At 42.0% G+C, this 22,081-nt stretch overlaps 1 protein-coding gene across 7 annotated transcripts in view; it reads right to left on the reverse strand.

Moving 5' to 3' along the window:
• The window catches only part of EVI5L (ecotropic viral integration site 5 like), a 50,930-nt gene that overhangs the window by 24,677 nt on the left and 4,172 nt on the right, over positions 1-22,081 (reverse strand). For 6 of the 7 annotated variants that reach the window (XM_083489617.1, XM_083489612.1, XM_083489618.1 and 3 more), the window contains exons 2-8: positions 11,427-11,652; positions 8,578-8,767; positions 7,615-7,839; positions 5,710-5,784; positions 4,134-4,259; positions 3,716-3,859; positions 1,905-1,994 (exon numbers count right to left, since the gene is read on the reverse strand). In XM_083489617.1, coding sequence (XP_083345743.1) covers positions 1,905-1,994; positions 3,716-3,859; positions 4,134-4,259; positions 5,710-5,784; positions 7,615-7,839; positions 8,578-8,767; positions 11,427-11,608 — 1,032 coding nt within the window. In that variant the 5' untranslated portion in view covers positions 11,609-11,652. Of the gene's footprint in view, positions 1-1,904; positions 1,995-3,715; positions 3,860-4,133; positions 4,260-5,709; positions 5,785-7,614; positions 7,840-8,577; positions 8,768-11,426; positions 11,653-15,755; positions 15,776-22,081 lie in introns of those variants that run through there. The other variant, XM_083489613.1, reaches the window with a different exon arrangement.

Genomic DNA, 22,081 nt, shown 5'->3' on the forward strand with positions numbered 1-22,081 from the left:
TTTCTGCTTTCACTCCCTATCCCCTTTCCTCACAATTTGTGAGTGCCTTTTTAGACTGTAAGCCTGAAGGCAGGGACTATGCTGTTTTGACTGGGTGATTTTCCAGCTAAAGAGCATAGTATAAAGGCTTTGAATAAGATGTATTCCATGTTATGGGAAAACTGGGTTGACCTGCAGTGGAGATCTGGTATAGACAGACTAGATTTATTTCAGGAGAAGAATGTGTTTAACACAAAACTCACAGTGAAAATATTACAAATGGGATAGGTCCTGGCCATATACTTAAAACGTTTTTATGCAACCCGTCAGCTGAAATTGCTCCCAAGCTCCCTCTGCAAGGGTGAAGAACCAGGATCAGCTTTCAGAAGATTTGACACTTCAAAGTTGTGAGTCAACACAATTTAGATTGATTTTTACTGCCATTTTTGTTTCTGTACCTTCAGCAATTTTTTTCTGGCATTATGTCTTTAGCCCTAAAGGCTTAAACTTTGTAAGTTCAACCTTGCAATTTGCCACCCAGTTGGGTGGATAGTACTTACCCCAAATGCAAGCCCACCCTTCCTAGTGCTAGCTAATCTTGCATATGACTTCCAATAGCTATCACAGTGGGACACTGTCTTTCTCCACCTGCGGCAGTTCTAGTCTCTGCCCTCTTAAGTCTCAAAACCAGGAATACTCAAAGCAACTTCTAAAGTTTGGTTTCCTTACCTTCCTTTTAGAATTACTGTAGGAAAAGTAGGAGCAAAATAGATATCTGAATGGCCAGAGTAAGAACATATACTCTCCCTCGCACCTCAATATTTCAACACTAATGGTATTAGCAACTGCAAAAAAGCAACAAAAGGTCCCAACTGAGCTAAACTTAGTAGCAGCGCAATCCCAGCCATGTCTCCTCAGAATTATTTCCTACTGAGTTCAAGGACATTTGCTGCCAGTTAGGTGGGCTTAGGATTGCAGCCCAAGGTATTTTCTTGTGATAATTCTCTTCCTCACTTTGTAGATTCCAAACACCAACATACACCGGTATCTTAAAAAGGGCTATAATATTACAAGAAAGGACATTCCAACTAAACATCAGGAAAAACTTTCTGACAGCAAGGGCTGTTCAACAGTGAAATGGACTCCCTTAGAAGGTGGTGGATTCTCCTTCATTGGAGGTTTTTAAGCAGAGGTTGGATGGCCATCTGCCATGGGTGCTTTAGTTGAGATTCCTGCAGCGGGTTGCACTAGTGGACCCTCTGGATCCCTTCAAACCCTACCACTCTATGATTCTATTATTGTTCTTCTACCACTCTATGATTCTATTATTGTTCTTCTACCACTCTATGATTCTGTTATTGTTCTTCTACCACTCTATGATTCTATTATTGTTCTTCTACCACTCTATGATTCTATTATTGTTCTTCTACCACTCTATGATTCTATTATTGTTCTTCTACCACTCTATGATTCTATTATTGTTCTTCTACCACTCTATGATTCTATTATTACAAACATGTTACTCAGACAGCATCACATTTGGAATGCTTATATGGTACCACAAAAGACTGAGAAGCATTCAAAGCTGCTCCCTGGAATGCAAGCGGGCATTGAGACTTTGGTCAGGCCTTGAGCAGACCGTATGCCCCTGCAAGCAGCTGATAGTGGAAACAAGCTGACTGGCTCATCGCATAAATCAAACTGCAGAAGAATAGGGAGCTGCCAGAATTTGGGCCATGAGCCGTTGCCCTCGGGCATAGTCAGGCTGAAATGGCTAGGGTTTAGGATGTTCCAAAGATGACAGTTCTCAACCAGCCCCCCACTTCCATTTCCCCTTCATGTCTTTCTCCCCCATACGGGTATCCGAATGAGAGACAGAAACTAGCAAGTCTACCTCTAGTCCTACAGTTCACCGTAGAGCTGACCTGTGACATCCCCTCCATGTCCAGTTGCATCAGTTCAGCCTGGTTGAATTGCAGAAGAGCCATCCCCACACGGAAGACTATTTCCAATCCCTGTAAGAAGTCAGCAGAAGTTATAAGGGCTCCACCCCAAAATGGAGTTTCCCATGGTTTGGAGTAAGCCTATGGAGTAACTGAGGAATAAGCCACATTTCCTATGAAGTGGAAATGCAAATGAGATTAGAAGATATCCAACAGAAAAGAAATATATCTAGTTTCCAACCCCCAATAAAATCATCAATCCGCTTGAGCACATCATCTAGAGAATGTGTTGGCTCATCCGTTGCCAAGTTAGGCCGAAAGAGCTCTGAATTGAACACGACTTAACAACTTGCTTAAGCAGCAGCAGGCATATGGATGCTAGCACATTTGCACAAGTATAAATGAACACAATTACAGAATTCTGTGACAAATGGAGCTGAGATAATACTTTGATGTCTTTAAAGGGGGATTAGACAAATTCATGGAGGATAAGGCTATTAACGGCTGCTAATAATTTTGGCTATATACTACCTCAAGGATCACAGGCAGTAGGCCTCTGTATACCTGTTGCTAGGGAACAGCAGAGGGGGAGGGTTTGTTTCCCATTTCCTCCCCGTTGTGAACTTTCCATTAGGTATCTGACTGGCCACCGCAGGAAACAGGATGGAGCAGATAAGGCCTTTGGTCTGATCCTACAGGGCTCTTTTTACAGCATTACAGCACTTCATTTAAAGGGATGTTCTGTAACCTGCAATATTTTGAAGAGCTGGTGTTTGGCTACAACACCTTTTTTATGGAAGCGGTGTCACTTTTAAACAGAATATCATTCAGATACTTTCTAACACAGACCTGGGCTAGTGGCATAGGAGAGATGGACGCAGTGTACATTAATACTATTATTATTATTATTATTAATTCAACTTATACATCATCCTATACCCGGAGGTCTCAGGGCGGTTCACAAGACGACAACAACTTCCTTGTAGTTTTGTGGACTTCCTGGGCACAGGTCAGTTTCTGACAGCAGATGAGAATGCTGAAAGTAACATGTTTATTTCTGGTTGCATTCAACATAGCTCTAAGTATCACATTGGCCTGAATATAAGCCACACCTGAATATAAAGGGCACCTTTAAAATTCAAAGGGAAAAAAGAAAAAAAGACAATACCCAAATATAAGCCGCTCCCTTAAAATTCCGCAGGCACTCACATCCATTCTGTTTTACCATATGTCTGTTTCAGCAGCAATATCGTAAAAGCCAATTTTTGTAAGGTTGCGAATTTAAGCCACACTTTAACTTTCCATGGTTGGAATTTGGAAAAAAAGTGGGCCTTATATTCAGGCCAATACGATAAATCCTTGTATGGATGGAATGGCTCCCATTTCCACAACAGGACACCCCCCCGCACTTCCCCACATGTGCTCCCTAAATTTATTCTGAGGGTCCCCCCCCCCGAGAGATTTAGGGACAGCACAGGGCAGACACACAAGGCGGGGAGTCCCATTGCGCAAGCAGAAGCTATTGAAGTCTGGCAAGGATTTAGTTGAATACCACTCTTTGATCTAGGTTTTCTTCTAAAATATTTAGAATCTCACACTATGTCTTTACACAATCCACATTTCATAGCATACAGCAGCCTGGAGCAATGTTATTTTAAAAATCAGCCATTAATTCTTCCTCGATATATGCAGACATGTTGTGATACGTCACATTAAACACGTCATGCTCACTGCTGCTCTTCCTGCAGCCCTGTGTCTTCCCCCCCTTCACATTTTTATATCAAATGCTTTACCTCGTACATGAAGATGTCAAACACTCGAGTGGCCACAGGCAGAGGAAAGGTGGTAAGGAAGAGGGTAAGAAACCAGGATGATGCATACATAGAGGTAAGGAAGCTTTGAGAACGGAAGTGGATATTCAGTTCAGGCAGCTGCTCCTGAAGAGACACAGAACACAGCTCTTAATCAAGAGAAATAACAGCAAGTCTTGAGCATCACAGTTGGATTCCCAGAGTCAGGACACTGGATTCTCAAAGGCAGGGCCACACATAATAGTAATTAGTATCCTTAACTTTATTGCCCTAAAATAATAAAGCTGATGTACTTGAGACTGCTACAGGACTTTTAGGAGGCAGGAGGGAAGTAATGCACAATCTAACAACTTGTACCCTTAGAAGCTTCTTTATGCAGGACAAACACAGTCTTTTTTACCTGAAGCATGTACTCAAACTGGTAGATGCAGAGCCCTAGCTCAGCCATAGTGGGTTTAAACAGCTCCCGTAATCTGTACTCTTGCATCAGACGTACAAACACACAGAACGCCTCTTCTTCAGGCATCTAGAAATGAGACAAGATGCTTGCATAAGCTTCTTCAAATTGATTCTGTATCAAAAGGAAATTATGACACACAAGACTGGTATCACCACAGATTCCCCCTCCCCCTTTAAAAAAATAAAGAATGCAACAGGGAGAGGTGATACCAATAGCAGTACATATACTTTGCTTGCACAAGATGTCAGTTTCAATCCCTTGCACCTCCAGTTAGATGGGTCAAAGGGAGCAGAAGTGGGCAAGAGGCTTGCCTCTGGAATGCTCTTGCAAATCAATGTAGACAACACTGCATTAGATGGATCCATTATCTGTTTAGGGCAACTTCGTATGTTCAACAGGCAACCGCCACGTTGCCACAAAAGTATTGAAGAAAAACATTCTATCTACTGTATTCACAGAGTCAATATTTGTGCAAGTAACACAAATCTTAAGTGCATTCAGTATGAATGACTTCAATTAACTGGATATGGGAACACATTGTAGAATTGTTCTTCTTTGGTACACTGCATTAGGGCTTCTCAGCAGGGTACTGCTGTTCTTGTTGTATTATAATGGATACTTCTAGTGCCTAAACTAGTATTAGTTTTCATTTGCAGCAATAAAATGATGTGTTCTCAAAAATGGCTTTTTCAGTGATGCTTCTTCTAAATCAGATATCCCCATTTTATACTGACATATGCATAACACTCTACCCATCACTGTTTAAAGTAATGGCAACTTGTTTTGTTTTGAAGCACTTGAAATTCCATATGGTTTTTCATTACTAAAGTTGATGAATAGGCTTCCATTCTTGTATTGAGGACATTAGTACAAAGGAGTGACGGCGGGATATCAAAAAGATGCCTTGAAAGCCCAGCTCCTAGTCCAAACACAGGCCCAAGAGTGAATGTAACTGAAAAATATCTTCATTCATTGTGTTTATGCTAGATTACATTCCTCCAGCCTGGGCCAGAAAAAAACCACATTTGTAGGACTTACCCTATAATGGATTTCAAAATTCCAAGGCACTAGCATTAATACAGGTGCCTGAAGATTTTTTAGGCCTGCTTCTAGCTCAGCCTTTCCCAACCCAGGCTCCCCAGATGCTGTTGGAATACAAGCCCCATCATCCACAGACAGATGGCCAATGGCCATGGATGATAGGAGCTGTAGCTCAACAACATGTGGGGACCCAAGGTAGGGAAAGCCTGTCTAGCTGAAACCATTTGGAAACATCAAAAGCTTTAATAAAGTAGGGTCATATAGGAGAATGTTTCCTTCTACTAAAGTAGCTACTTTAATAATGTAGTCAAACCCAGTTAAAATTTGTGTTTGGCACTGACCAATGCTAAGGGGCAAGCAACTAGATTTATAACCTTTTTTAATATTTCGCAAGGTATTGAACTGTTCCATAAGCTCCCAAGTAAAGATGAACACTTAGGTTCAGGCCAGACATCTACTCCCATGTTACACAAACCTGCATCAGGAGCAGTCCAACGATGAATGCACTGCCTTGGCAGTACCCAACCTCACGGTCTACTAGAGAGTAAGCCTGAAAGAAAAGCAAACCTTAAGCAACAGCTGGTCCAGATTAGCACAAAATACAACCACCAAATGCCCAAAGGGATTTGAAGCACAATTAAAATACACAACTACGAGGCAGAGTTTTGACACAACTTGTTCAACCGCACACAGAATTTTCTTAATGCTGGGAAGTTTCAAGTATCAGCAGTGGGAAAGGGAGGGGAACTGGGAAGGATCCAGACCATGTCATTCAAGTCATTGCTTAATACACACAAGGAGAATGACAGAAAATATTTCTACAAATGTTTCTGCAATCATGCTACAAATGAAGATTAAAATGAGGACCTTAATACAATTAAAATTCAAATAATTGTTGTTGTTTTGAAAAAAGGAACTAAATGAAGAGATGTATACCTTTAAGTACTTAAGAACAGTGCTTTGTTCCCCACAACACACAGAACACATTTTTTTTAAAAGATTAGCTGGGAATTTCCCTTCTTCTAAGGTACTCAGGATGTGTCCTCTGCATTTCTTTCTGGGAAGTTGGGAATTTATTGAATTGGCTTAGCTTCAGCATCTGTCCAACTCTTTCTCTTTATACAGCAGGTTAAGCATTTGTCTTTCCAGACTGTAGTTCACCTGCAATCCTTGTGTCAACTAGAAAGCCAACTGGGAAGGAGGAATGCATAGCTAAGCTATCCCAATGGCAGAGTGTAGTTACATCAAAGAGCAACGTGCAGAAACACCTCCATCTCAGGAATAGCTACATCTTATATTCCCCTGAGAAGTCAACAAAATTTTGCCTCTGGCAGTCAATTATGTGTGGTCATCAGTGACTCGTGTACCAATAGATGAGTCACCTCTAAAGTAACAGATGAATCACTTCACACCATCCAAAAATGGGAAGAGAACAAGAGGGACTGCCTATTTCCTTCTCCAATGTCTGGCATGAAGCAAGACAGACATCCTCAAGTTCTCTCCATGAGTAGAGGACTCAGTGGAGGGCAAGGGACTTCTCTCCCATGTCTGGCACAGTGACAGCCCTTCCGAAGTTTTCTGTAATTTGCCTGGGTTCTAAGATGGGGTGGTCTGTGGTGTGTGTGGCTTTTTCAACTGGCTTTCTTAATTCCTGCTTCCCACAATGCATATCCTGCTAGAGGTTGGTTCTCTTTACCACCACACTTTTATTTATGGCTTTATTAAGTAGCTGAAATTTTAAAATTGTATTTAAGTTTTAATTTCTCAAAGTCTGGACAAACAATTGGATACCACAGTGTGTTTTCTGCTAGGCAGAACCTACAGCTGTTCAGCAGATTGATGTTAGCCACAAGCCATAAAATTATTTGCTACAAAAAATGGCATTAGAAAGGTCTGCAAAGCAATAAACACCCCATTTCCCACTGTGGAAGTCAAGCAACTCCTTTAGAAACTATCCATGGCTGGTATATTTCATCATACTGAGAGCTGAAGGAGCATCAGTTCTTATCAAGGTTGTCTCAGGACAATAAAAAGAAGAAGAATTCAAGTACCCTAATATAAAGCTGTATCCAGGGATTCAGGGATCCATGTGACAAGGCCCATGTAATTTAAGGGGCAGAGAAATTAGCATGTATTATGGTAGCAAGATTTTACAGAGCAGATGAAAGTAGTGCATAGATACCACACATTTTGTCTTATGAATTATGAATGCTAATACCCAAACTCTAGGCAGCTAGAAGTCTTCCTTTGATGTGCAGGTTAAGCCACTTTGTAAAGTTCAATTCATGAAATGCCTGAATAACAAAGGATCAGACTTTTGGAGCATCAGGCACTGAGCGTTGATTTCTAAAGCAATTTCATTAGGGAGATTCCAACTTGCCTTCATAACATTGAAGAGGACCTCTTGGCCCAGACTGTCCTGTCCCTTAAAAAACTCGTGCTCTGGGTATGTCCGGGCAATATCCCTCCTGATCAGCTTTTCACAAGGAGAAGACATCTTTAACAACTCTGAATACTGATTCTTCACTGGCATGTCAGTGGCACTGCACAGAAGTTGCCAAACAATGGCTCGGAAGTGGTGGGGAATTCCTTTCCTTATGAGCTCCTAAGGGGGGGGGGGGAGAGAGAAACAATGTATGAGAAACCCCAAGTGACATTTGTGAAGTAGGACTCCCAAGCCCAAATCCTGTCCACAGTTCTGCTCAATATACCATAAGGAGGCTGCATATTTTAAACCTTTGGTATAAACTAAGGAGGACGCTGGACGCAAAGCTCATGATCACAGCATATTGGAATAAGTCAGCTTGGTAGGAGAGAAGGCAGTACAGAAATAAAAAAATTAAGTTTTCAAAACTGTAACCAAAATTCTATTGGCAGAGAATTTCTGTTTACTATCTAGTTCTCTGTTTGGAACTATTAATTGATTGCACCATAATTTTTTATGCATTCTTTGCAAATTACCATGTACATCAGTGACATTGTATAAATAAAACTTTCCTTCCCTCCAATACCTTGTCTCTGATAAATTCTGCTCCCCTCAAACAACCACAGGCACATTACTTACACATTAGCCCACAATTGTGATGTAAGTGTGTACAATTGTGAAAAGGATTACAGAGTTTATGCAATCCCACTTGTGTTATTATAATTAAAAGTATTCATTAGCTGCATTACTTACAAATGAGACAACACAGTATGAACATTAAAAGCAATTGTCACAAGCCAACCAATAAAAGTCTAAAACACATATCACTTCTTGTTTCTACAATACTTCTTGTGAGAGAAGGAGGAGTATTCATGCGCCGTCATGGGTACTGCCCATCGCCAGAACAGACTCCCTCACCTTGAGCAGTTTTTCCTTCTTTTTCCGCCATTCTTCCCATTCATTTACAATCCTCCCCCACAAGATCCAGGTATCCTCCTCAAGATGGCTCAGGTTGGATGAGGCAGAAGAGCTTGAGACCAAAGAGGACCCACTATTCCTTCGCGAGCCATTCATGGAGCGCAAGGATTTGGAATCTGCTTCCAGCAGCCTGGGAAAATGACAGCCTGTTAGTAGCATCCCTACCAGCCCCACAATCAGGTTACACCTTCAGAGCTATGCAAGTGCATCAACATCTAACTAAGTTACCATGAAAGTAGGACTCCTCAGTTACAATTGGTATGCACAGAGCTTCCAGTTGAACTAAGTTGAAATGCTTTTGCACACAAGTTTTTTGACATGCCAGCCCTTCTAGCAGCATACAAAGCATCTCCAGAGGTAAAACAGCTACAAACATATCACATGAAACACAGCAAAGTTTGTCTGCTCATGGAGTCTGTAACACAGGGGTCAGCAAGCTTACCAAACGATGGTCCGGCCCACGTTCTGTCCGTCGGAGGATGGGCTGGAGCATGTGTGCATGCGCAACTTCTGGGTTGCCACTCCGTCCCACACGTGTGCACACACGCTACAGTGGTACCTCGCAAGACGAATGCCTCGCAAGACGAAAAACGTGCAAGACGAAAGAGTTTTCCGTTTTTTGAGTCGTTCCGCAAGACGAATTTCCCTATGGGCTTGCTTCGCAAGATGAAACGTCTTGCAAGTTCTTGCGAGTTTGTTTCCTTTTTCTTAAAGCCGCTAAGCCGTTAATAGCCGCTAAGCCGCTAATAGCCGTGCTTCGCAAGACGAAAAAACCGCAAGACGAAGAGACTCGCGGAATGGATTAATTTCGTCTTGCGAGGCACCACTGTATTTCCGGTGCACATCCGGGTCGGAGGAGCACCCTTGAGCATGCGCACAGGCGCCATCAACCTGGAAGTTGTTCCCCGCGCCGGTAAGAACGGGCGGTGGGAGAACAAAGCACATTCCTCAACAGAGCCCAATTTAACAATTAAGATCTCAGGCAATAACAGTCAAGAATGATAAGAAAACCTCTCCATGTCTATAGTACATCTCGGCTTCACCCAATTTCGATTTTAAATAAAGGTATAATTTATATTCAAATGCAAGACCAGAGAATTAAGACAAATTGAATTCTGTTACTTTCACAAATCATTTTCAATGAAATCCCCTACTAGATTATTCTACTCATGAACTTGGTAAGCACCTGAAGCCTTTAGCCAAAATCACACCACCGTTTTTAAAACAGATTTAGAAACACGAAGGGCAATATAATTCCTATAAATATTAAGAAAACCTTGTTCATTATACACAGCTCAGCAGAATTTGATTCCTCAGGCAGCTATAAAGGACTTATGCTTACTCATCAACAAGGTGTTCTCAGTTTTCTACTTTACTAATTCTCAATCCCAAGTGAAGCAGCCATGCTAAAACAGTCTGGTAAACAAAACAGCTTTTAGATTAGGAAAAGAGCTGTTATACATTAGGTCAAAGAGATAAGTATTTCAAAGAAATAGCCAGACACAAGTTACCAAGAAATTTTTGCCTGTTCAATTCAAGATTTGTCACTTTCCATTACAGGTTCTTTGGCTGTCATGATCATTTGATGTTCGGATGCCACCACATGGCCATTTAGAAATCAAGCAGGGCATTCAGTAAAAGGAAGCTACCATAGAGCTACTGAAAGTAGCAAATCTACAGTTGTTTATACGATATGAGCAGCTGTCAAATCCAGGCAAATCAAAAAACAGAAAGGCAACTCCAAAACAGAGCTCTCACTGCCTGTCTACTCAGTCTAACATACACTGCTTGGATACTTGGGCAAAACTTCTGTCTCTAAAAGGAATGGAGCCTGACCTAGACAATGACATCTGAACAATGAAATCCAACATGCACTCACGTCACTGATTGCTACATGGGAGAACATGTGCTTTGCTGGAACGAGGAATACTGCACTCAGTCCTTATTCAAATGGAGAAACAGTGGGAAGTCTGCTAATTCTAGTGTCCCAGCAAGTTATTCCACCTGGCCTCTGATTTTTAGAGGTTCTAAAGTCCAACAAGGTGGAAAGCCTAAGAAGACTGAAATGCTGCCCTAATGATCTATGCAGCATCTTATTTTTAATATCCAGTTCATGTGCTTACAAATGAATGGTTCATTTGTATATATGGTTCATTTAGGGATGCTGAAGGAATGTCAGTGATCTGAACTATGAGACAAGCACATCTGATCTACGCCTTGCAAACAAAATCATGGGTCAGAGGAGTTCTGCCTCTGAATCTGGACCACCCAATAAAGCCCTACAAGGTGGTCTGAGTGGGACGGAATTTTTTTATATGTATAAAACCCTCTAAGAGCTGCTTGGAGCAGCAAATAATCACGCCAGTTGCCATGCAAGTTGAAAATATGGCTACAAATGGCCCCAGGATTGATGAGATGTGGGTGTGCGTCAGTTGCTTCCAGAGACACTGTGTGAGCAGGAATGGGACAGGTGGTTCCTAGGTTCCTAGGCTGATTCCTAGACTAAAGTAACCTGTCAAAGTTCTTTTTCTGTTCATTTGAACGAATGAAAAGAAAAAGGTGACAACTGCATTTATCAAGGTCCAAAAGTATCTCCCATTTGGTAGCATTGAGCTATACACTATATGGGCTTTATACTCAAGAAAGCATTTAAAAATATGTATTTATGTACAGCATTCCCAACTAGAAGGATTGGTTTCTCAGCTTTAATAATCACATTGATAACTTTTTTAACCAACCCAGTGTGTATGCCTACTATATCCAAGTTCAGCTCACTTCACTCAACTTACCTGTTTTGTTCTTCAAGCTTTGCCAATAGCTCCAACTCATCTGGGCTCAGATTCTCGGAATCGGACGTGGGGGAGCATGCAGGCATGGAGTTGACGGAGGAGAGTCCTTCATGGGAAGAAGAGTCTGGGCTGATGGCCGGACTTGCCATCTCAGGCAGTTTGAGGGTAGCGGGGATGTCCATTAAAAAAGTATTCAGAAACAGTTTCAGGAAGGTCAAAGTATCACCTGAAAGGAAGGGGAAAAACCACATTTTTCAGAGCAACAGTCCTTTTTTGCTTATATAGATCGATGTCAATATAAAGAACGACCTTTATAGGTCTAGTTCTACACTGTTCAGAAGCATTTGGTTGGATGTGGCTAAGGCTCTATCAGGCCATCGTATTCAAAACCGGGCACTTCAGGAAGAGTACAGAGATTATTAATTTCCGGCTCTATGAGAAGATGACGATTGAATTTTTAACTTTAGGTGGTAGTTCAAGAGAGGAACTTTTAAAAGATGTAGGACTACTGTTATCTGTGAACTAGGTTAATGTTTTATCAATTTGGCCATTTTGTATTCTGTGATCTCTTTTAGGCTGCTAAAACACGACAGACATCTCTATCAACAGCAGGCAACACTTTACTTCTAAGCTCACAAATAATTCAGATGTAAGGTTAAGTCTCTGCTGAGAAAAAGCTTCCAAATATTTTTTGAAATGAAAAAAGGTCACACTACCTTTCTTTAGTGCTGTGGTACAGAGCTTACAGGCCTTCACTAAATTGCTTTTTCTGCTGAATTTAAAATTCTTTAAAGGTAATTCCCAAATAAATTTACTCATTCAACTATTCGTATTCTTACTAATCTGCTTGAAAATCCTGGCTGGTATTTTTTAATGATATTTCTAATCATGTCACGAAAAAGTGAAACACTGACATCAGAAGGACTCAGAAGTCAACTCACTACGTTCCCCCATGATATTACCAAGTCTCATGACTAACCATGTCTACTTGAAGTAGGTCCTACTGAATTCAATGGGGCTTATTCTCAGGTAAATGAGGTTAGGACTGCAGCCAAAGACACTGCTTTTTTCAACAGGCTACATTAACGGTGCAATCCTAAAGTGGAGTTAGGCCACCTGAGGGGCCTCAGAATTTGGCAGAAGTCCTCCTGCCCTCACAGAATGCCAGCTAACACCATAAAATCCCATCACACAAACTGGTGGGTGCCACGAGGAAGCCAACTGGGTCCTGAAGGTGGAATGATTATGGTATTTGGTGTCTCAGAGGCTTTCCTGCAGGGCAGTCAGGTATCTCTCTTAAGGAGCCATGTCTTGCCACTTGTACCACTGGGGATCAAATGAATGATGGGCTGCTATGCCACAGCTGTGTGTGTTGCAATGTATTCTGGCTCACTCCACTTCTGGGCAGTGATGTGGTGCTGCCTCAATCCTATCCCAAGATTTGTAGGCAGCAGCTGTGTTGCCCAGGATAATGGAGCTGCCCTTTTTGGCAGTGTTTTTAGATGCCTGTTCATCCTGTTCTCCTGCCCCCCCCCCCAATTCTGGGCTGAGAAAGTACTGGACACAGCAAATGTTCGCCTGACATTGTGGCAACATTATCTGTGGCCCAAGCATAATTGCAGTTTGTGATTGTTCAGCCTGGGTCTTTATCAGACCAATGTCTGATCTACCAGAGAAATCGAAATAATCCTGTTTCCAGGCTTTGACACATAATTTATTTCCCTGTCATGTCATCTATTCACTTTCTATTTAGATCTCATGCCCCAAAGCCCAATGAATGTGAAGGAGAATGGGTTTGCAAGGCTGCAGTGGACCAAGCACTATCAAAAACATGCGCTCTCTCATTGTAAATTTGCCAGATGTCCCTGTAATTTCTTTTGCACCTACAGTGCTACCTCGGTTTTCGAACATAATCCATTCTGGAAGTCCGTTTGAGTTCTGAAACATTCAAAAACTGAAATCGGAAGCCTCAAAAGGCAAGCCTCAATATGGAAAACTCAAAACGGAAGCCGCGTTTCCTGTTCGACTTCCAAGGCACGTTCGAAAACTGAGACACTTACTTCTAGGTTTTTGATGTTCAAGTTCCAAAATGTTCAACTATGGAGGTGTTCGAAAACTGAGGTACCACTGTACATAGATTTCTAGATGTGTTCTGTTTAGCTGCTCTCTAAACTGGGTGGACAAGCAACAAAAATCACAAATGAAGTGTAAATGAGTTTCAATATAAGTGAGTGTGAGCGATACAGATACAAAGTGGTAAAAAATAAGCTCCAATCTCACATACGTTGATGAGGTAGTTGTACCGAAGCAGAGCAACAGCTAGGATATATTGTGCAACTTACTATTGGGATCATGGTGGAGAGTATAATGAAATCAATACAGCATCCTATGTGAAAAACAAAATCCATGCTAGGGAGATTATTAAGGAAAGAGATTGAAAATGCTCTTCTCGGTACTCTAATGCCTTTATACAAATCTATGGCGCAGCCTTGTTTGGAATGCAGAGTACAGTTCTGGTGATTCCATCTCAAGAAAGATACTGCAGAGCTGGAAAAAGAACAGAAAAGGGCACCTAAAATGGTCAGAGAATGCTGAAATTTGTGGGAAAGGAGCAGGATGGGGCACAGCTAAAGAGGAAGTGATTGAGGCTTGAATTGGGCCATAGTTGAAGCCCTATGTTAAGGGTAAGACACATGTACAGCATTTATACATTATAACCTGATATCCAGGGATGGAGAAGTAGGTGCTGCAGCTTAGAGAATAGCTTAATAGATAAAGAAGAAACTTAGCAGTGTAGCAAAGGTAGATTTGAGGATGGTCCATACCAATTTTTGTAGGAGTCTCAAGGTTGACAAGTAATTTAAGTAGGTATTGCCAGTTCTTCCCCTCCTAGTGTCCGCTGTTGTTGGACTTGATTTCTCCATCTGTACTGAATCTTTTGGGAAATCTTTTATTATTATTAAGTCAAGGGACAAGTATATTATCTACTGTGCCCTAGCAGTAGTGCACCATACATCTAGAGTTTTAGGTTTAATCAGTTTTGCTGCTTATTTTAACCTGTGAGTGGTGCCAAGGTATGTCATGGCAAATGCTCAGTCGAAACCTGTGATACCTGTCAACAGTTCCAGCAACAGAAGCTGTGTGTTTGCGAGGGTCTCTGGGAGGAGGGTGGGGGGAAGACAGGCCTGGTTAGAACAGGGATGAGGACTCAGACTCTTGTGGCTCTCCAGACTCTGACTCCCAGCAGGCCCAGCCAACATGCCCAGCAGTGAGGGATGGTGGAAGTTGCAGTCCAGCTACATCTGGAATGCCACAGGTCCTCCATCTCTGGGCTAGTGGTGCTAATAACACTAAAGGCCACAGGTTCATTCCCCATACATGCCAAATGTTCTGCACCTCTTTTTCATCCTACTCATTTCTCTCCATTTCAAAAGTATAGTCACATAAAATGGACAATAATTTTGCAAACACCTGCGATAAATGCACAATCAACTGAGCCATTAGAAGAGGGGAATTCAGGGAACTGCAGAGCCCATTAATTCTAATACAACTTGACCCCCCCCCCAAAAAAATATCCCCTGCAAGTTCTGTTCTGTCAGATCTCTCCTTTCAACCAACTCAAAGACACTCCCAGCCTAAGACAAGGCCTCAGTTAAGCCCCACAGACCTCAAGCGTTTACAGGCTGAATATGTTAGGCCAAGAGGCTCAAGGCCTCCAAACCAATATACACAGTATTACCTATGTCCTCAAAACCTTATTTTGTACATTAATAAATGAACTCCTTATTATAATGAACATCTGTGCAGTTTTTGAGCAGCCATTTTGTGAAGAGCCTTGGTTGAGCTGTAATATACCATTAACAGTAAATATAAATAGAAGGTCTAAATAATTATAACTGGGAGGTTGGGGTGGGACTCAGCTACTGTGACGCTTCCTGAGGGGAAGAGAGTCTCAGTATTCAGCTATAGGTTAGGGAAGGAAGATTATCTCAATCCCAAATAAAAAGAGCGGGGAAGCATCCCCACACCTCCCCATTTTTAATGCATCTCCTTCTTTCTTGCTCAGCCTGTATCTTTTTCCATCTCTCTCTCTCATTTTCCTAACCTTCCCATATCTTTCTTTTCTTCTTTATTATTTCTCATTCCAGTATCTTTCCTAATTCATTCTAATTTCCCACTCCGACTTTCCTTTACACTTTTCTTTTGCTTATGAAAGGAGAGTGAATGGTGTGCTACTTCCTTCTATGATGGGGCAGGAAGAACTTAGAATAAACCCCAAGCTTTTTTCCTTTTTTACAGTGGACAGTTGCTAATTTGGTGTGGGTTTACTCTGTCAGTTAACACAGCCTTCCCCAACCTGGTGTCCTCCAAATGTGTTGGACTACAATTCCCATCAGCCCCAGCTAGCACAGCAGTTATGTCAAGAGTTAATGAAAGTTGCCATCCAAAACATTTGGAGACCCCTAAGCTGGAAAAGTTTGAATTAAAAGTATGTAGATAATACTTGCCTACCCTACAGAGCTGCTTTAACATTTACAAGAGTGGTATTTGTAAATTTTCATGGCTCATGTTTCCTAACACACATACTGTGTTTTACTGACTTAGTTCCTGTAACCTTAGACAATAAATATTATGTAAAAGTACAGGTAAATACATTCAGCGATGCAGGCATTCAAAATCAGCAGAAGACATTTGGGACTTTCAGATAAGCTATGGACTCCTTTTGACATCTTCATCAGATTTTTTTAAAAACCATTTTTCACTTATCAAGTGGCAAGCGTATTGGGTTTTAAGATACGCTGCATGTGTATTCTTACCCTTTTTAATGGTGTGTGTTTTCTTATTTTATTCCTTCCTTTCTCTATTTAATTTCTCATTTCCAAGTTTGTCTGCTAAGATAGTTGTAGGCACAGACTTCTCAAAAATGTAATCAAATATAATAAACAACAACAACAACAACCCACTTTTGATTTAAAGCAGGGGTGGGTAAACACCAACCCATGGCACAGATTTGGTCCTGCCTGGCCTCCCCATTTAGCCTGTGACCAAAACACACACCTCTGCCCCTCACCGAACACCATATGTGACATCAGGTGTGGGGCAGGCAGAGCTCTGCCTGGAAAGGCATGGCTGATCCCTGCTGAAAGCAGGATTGAATTCTAATGCATGAGGAATTAAACCCTGCTTGGTCACTATCTACTTCCACTCCCATGCGTCAATTCCTTTCAGACCTTCACATATTTAGCGCAAAGATCTGAAAGTGGCTAAGTGTGTTCTGCTGATTGCAGTAAGAAAACTCTGTGCAATTAGAGCCCTGATAATAAGGCAGGGTTTTCAACTGCACACAGAGGCTTCCAAGCCCAAAGAATATAGAAACCCCCTTTAGACCTTTGCACTCCACATTCAAAGGTCTGAGAACCACCCCTGAACGGACCCTGGGGCACAGCTTGAGTGAATTCCCCTCCTCCTACACAGTTTTAACCCTTTTGTGTTCAAGCTATTGCCTAGAGAAATGCATAAAACTCACTGCAATCCTAATGACTTCCTATCACTGACACTTTCATCCTCAAATTAATTTAGGTTCCTTTCATATCCTGCTTGTATGACTGCAGAAGAGAGCTAATTCCAGCATTCAGTATTACGTTTTCTAAGCCAGCAAAGGCTGTTTACAACCTCCTCCACACAAATCCTGATACGGGGGGAGGGGGGTATCTAATAATATATAAAAATGTAACAGCAGCATTCAACTAAGAATTCCCCACTGATCAGGTCAGAAGATTATGAAGCAGCACTAGAACAGAGTATCTTATCAATATCCTGGGCCTCCCTGCAAGAGCTCTAAGTAATCAATGCAAAGTTGCTTCAAGTTAGGTCTGAAATTGAAAGCTTCCGTAGTAATACTTTCCAAACCTTCTAATGGTTCAGTTGATTTAAATAAACTCTTGGCCATGAGAAGAAAGGAATTCAGGGCATGTTCAGAGAGCCCACAAATTAAGGCATTTTTGCTTTTTTGTCAACCTTTGGGAGCAAGGAAGCTACCGTATCTTGAGCTACATATCAAATGCTTACTGCTGAGGTTGTGAACCAAAATCCCCATCACTGAACCCTCAGTCAAGTTCAATTATAGTAGATCCTGTTTACAAATACCTTTTCATTTAGGGGAGAAAAGTAACTTTAGGCAAAAGTACCAGCTATTGATCCTGAATTAAGTTATTGGCCGCTTCAACTTTTTCCTAATAGCAGTATCTAAGATACACTCCCTCCAATCTGAGACTACAGGCCAGCCATTTGTACATGAAAGAGGAGTGCACACAGATGTTGCCACCAACACTGCAGGCTATACTATTCACAAGAAACTGCATGACATTCCTACATTTCCAAATGGATGACTGTACATGGAAGTACCCTCTGGGGAGATAAGGCATCAGGGGTTGGTTTGTGGCCATACGTAAACACTGAGCCTGGTAGGGGAAAATTGTTTCGTGAGAAGGCTTGAAAAGGCAGCAGCTGTCATTCATCACATCACCCTTTGTGGCTCAGATGCTTCAGCTAGCCTCCAGATAAAAATACTCAATGCATATTTATGTATTAGACATAAGGCAGCATCTTTAGTTTGAGTTTTCTTGCTTCCATTTATGCAACATGTTAAAAGTGGTAGCTTTTTGGTAAAGTGCTACTTCAAGGCTACTCCAGTTAACTTAGATGGGAATAAGTGTCTCTGGATTCTTGTCAGTACACACACAAAGGACTAGGCACTGCACTTGTGTTGCCAGCAATAGATGGCTTGCAGTGCACTTGCTATGTATGACAGAGAGGGCTACACATACCAAAATGTGTAGACTTCAGAGTATAATGAAACTCCTGCCCCCGCCCTGGCAAAGCAATATTTGCAAAGTTGTTTCCCATTAGGCCCGAAATTAAAAGCTTCAGTAGTAATACTTTCTGAAGCTTTAACTTGAAATTAAATGCTACCTCATTTATAAAATATGGAACACAACGAAGTCCAAGTTATTCTTGCTATTGTTTATGGTTTCAAAACGCAGTAGTGGCTACAATGTGAAAGATTTATCATAAAAGGATGCATCACAAAATAACTGAAGCTATTCTTACAGCAGGCTTGTAAATAGCTACTTGCCTGGTTACCCAAGTATAAGAAGTGCCTCCAAGCAACCAGGAAAAGGAAGCTTTTACTAGAACAGCAGGAGTAGTCAAGCATCTATTTCCAGTTAGGTGCTATACGAAAGACAAAGTTAAGACAGGTTCAGCCTAGGACCATGACCCAACACAGAGGTTTACATACCTGTGAGTTATTCACTTTTGTGATCTTATTTAAATAGCAGTCCTGTTCAGGGAAGTTTTTCATGTTTAATGCTGTATTGTGTTTCTAATATTTGATTGGGAACCATCCAGAGTGGCTGGGGAAACCCAGCCAGATGGGCGGGGTATACATATTAATTATTATTGCGGATGTGTTCCCGAAGCGCCGGGCGCTCTGCTTTCAGGGCGCCCGGCGCTCCGGGAAGCAGCCTGCTATCCGCAGCCTAGACATCCCTGCGGGACCTCCCGCAGGGCTGCCTAGGCTGCAGATGTGTTCCCGAAGCGCCGGGCGCTCTGCTTTCAGCGCGCCCAGTGCTCCGGGAAGCAGGCTGCTGATGTCTTCCTGAAGCCTAGAGAGCGAGAGGGGTCAGTGCGCACCGACCCCTCTCACTCTCCAAGCTTCAGCGAAAGCCTGCATTCGCCCCATAGGACGCACCCAGATTTCCCCTTCATTTTTGGAGGGGGAAAAGTGCGTCCTATAGGGCAAAAAATACGGTAATTACCTTAAAAACTTGGAACAAACGTATATTGATCTGTCTCTACAGATGTGCTTAAAAAAACCTAAGGCCCTGCAGATATTGCTGGACTACAACTCCCATCATCTCCAACTGCTAGGCATGCTGTCTAAAGCAGAAGGGAGTCCACACAGATCTGCAGGGCCACAGGTTTCACACCCTTGCACTAGAAATATATTAGGGGTTCTTAGTTTCCTCTACTATGCAAGAAACTCAATACACAGAGCACCTAATCCATAGTTTCAACATCACCCATTGTATGCACCTCTCCCAGGTATGTGGACTCTGGCCAACAAAAACGTATGTCTTTAAGGTGACCTGCTATTGCACAAACTAACATGACTATCTCTCTAGATCTTCTCCCCAAAGCCTTTGGATACAGATTTTGCCAGCGGACCAAGTACTCATTACACACCAGTGACATTGCTTCACACTGTAACAGGTTTATGGCTAGACACAACTCTAGCTTCCTGAGGCGAATAATCAGCAGCAGCCTGCAGCCAACCATGCAGGGAAGATTTACAGAAGTGGGGCTCTTCACTTTTGTCTTTCTTGGCATATATGGAAAAGTATGTGTGGGTAGCTGGGCTTGTAAGCATTTGTGAGCTTGTTAAATTCATAGAATCATAGAGTTGGAAGAGACCACAAGGGCCATCGAGTCCAACCCCCTGCCAAGCAGGAAACACCATCAGAGCACTCCTGACATATGGTTGTCAAGCCTCTGCTTAAAGACCTCCAAAGAAGGAGACTCCACCACACTCCCTGGCAGCAAATTCCACTGTCGAACAGCTCTTACTGTCAGGAAAGTAATTCGGCAGACTTATTACCAATGCTACAGATTTCATCGAAGGAACAAATAGGGGATGCAAGGAAAGTATTGCCACCAATACTTGATCAATGTTTTTTTCTGTTTCTTGCCACAAGGTTGATGGACATTCCAAACATATGTATCTAATGTGACTGAATTGCATGGTCTGATCTTGCTATTTTATATCATCATCGATCTTTATTACGGGCCAGAGACCCAACAAAACATTACAAATCAATACACAGTTCATACAGCCTTAAACAGAGGCTCACTATGTCAGGTTCCTACTGGAAGGCCGGACAAAAGGTAGAATGTTGGCAGTGGCAAAGTTTTTATCGGTGTTTGAAAGAACAAATGAGCCCTATATTCTAAACAAAATGCTATTTTATATTGTATTGATTCTTTTTTGTACTTTTATTGTGTGTGTGTGTGTGTGTGTGTGTGTGTGTGTGAAGAAATATTGCTTTTATTTGTTTCTGTTTACTACAATGCGTTATACATGGGGCTTCTTCTGAAGATGCTTTGGAAACTTCAGCTGATGCAGAATTCAGCAGCTAGGTTGCACACTGGGGCAAGAGGGTTTGAGCATATTACACTAATCCTGGCCTGACTGCACTGGCTGCTGGTTTTGAACTATTAAGCCTTAAATGGCTCAGGACCACAATAATTCAAGGGCTGCTTCTCCCCTTATAAACCGACCCGGACTCTGCATTCATCATCTGAGTCCCTTCTTCGTGTGCCTTCTCCAAGAGAGGTCTGGAGGGTGGCAACACAAGCAAGAACGGGCCTTTTCTGTAGTAGCCCCCCATGTGTGGAAAACTTTCCCCAGGGAGGCTCACCTGGTGCCTTCATTAGACATCTGTAGGTGCCAGGCAGAAAGGTTCCTCTTCAACCATGCCTTGGGCTGATTAAAATTCTATGTCCTTTTAAATGGGTTTGTGGGAGGGGAGGTTAGCTGTTTACTTTTTGTTTGTTTATTCTTGTATGTATTATGTATTTTGTGTATTTTATTGTGTATTTTTATGCTGTGAACTGTGCTGAGATCTTCAGATGAAGGGCAGTATACAAATTCGATAAATAAAATAAATATTAAATATTATTGTTTTGAACTGCTTTGGGCTCAATTTGGTTATTGTAAAAGTGGCATGCAAATATTAAATCAAATGGAGGGAAAAAATAAATTGAACTTCCATTCCTTTTTCTTCTTCACCATCCCCTCCTTATGTATGCACACTTCTGTGAAGCCACAATGCCCAAAGTTATGGAGGAGATGCTGGAATGAGCATTGTGTCTTAATGCAGCCAGCCCGAAGAGGCTACCAAAGGCTTGCAGCCTCCCAGTGACACAGTGAAGTCACAATTTGGAGCTGGACAAGAAGTTTGACAGTGGGCAGGGGAGAAGGGAAGAAAAGAGAGAAATGGATTTTAACATCAACCCTTTTCTGATCTAATGATGACATGGTAAAAGTCATCCTAAGCTGCCTTATTTGCCATGGTAACCACTCTTTGAGTTCTCCAATATACAATGAGACTGCAGCTCACAAACTCATAGCACAAGCCACATTTTGAAAGTCATCCATGTGGTGGTGAGCTATGCTCAATACAAATTACTCATTAGTCTTAAGGTCCAGTCACTGTAACCAGAAAGAGGCCAAGTATGTGGGGATTCTCCACATTGTAAAAAATGGCAAGCTGATCTGATGTAATGTACCAAGAAGAAACGCTTGTGGCTCAGGGGCAAAGCACATGCTTTGCTTGCAGAAGGTTCCAAGTTCATTCCCCAGCATGGACTGGGTATGTCCACTGTCAGTAACCCTTGAGAGTCGCTGCCAGTCAGTGTTAACAATACTGAGCTACATGGACCAATGGTCTGAGTCAGAATAAGGCATAAGTTCCTAATATCACAGGAACACCATCATTAAAAAAAAAGTTTAATGCTCGTGCACATGTCTGTGAAGGTTTGTGCCAGCAAGAGAAAAGGACTGAAACAAAGGCATGCTTTTCATCAGCATGCAG

The sequence above is a fragment of the Podarcis liolepis genome (genome assembly GCF_965112155.1).
Source record: "Podarcis liolepis genome assembly, chromosome: 2".
Lineage (NCBI taxonomy): Eukaryota > Metazoa > Chordata > Lepidosauria > Squamata > Lacertidae > Podarcis > Podarcis liolepis.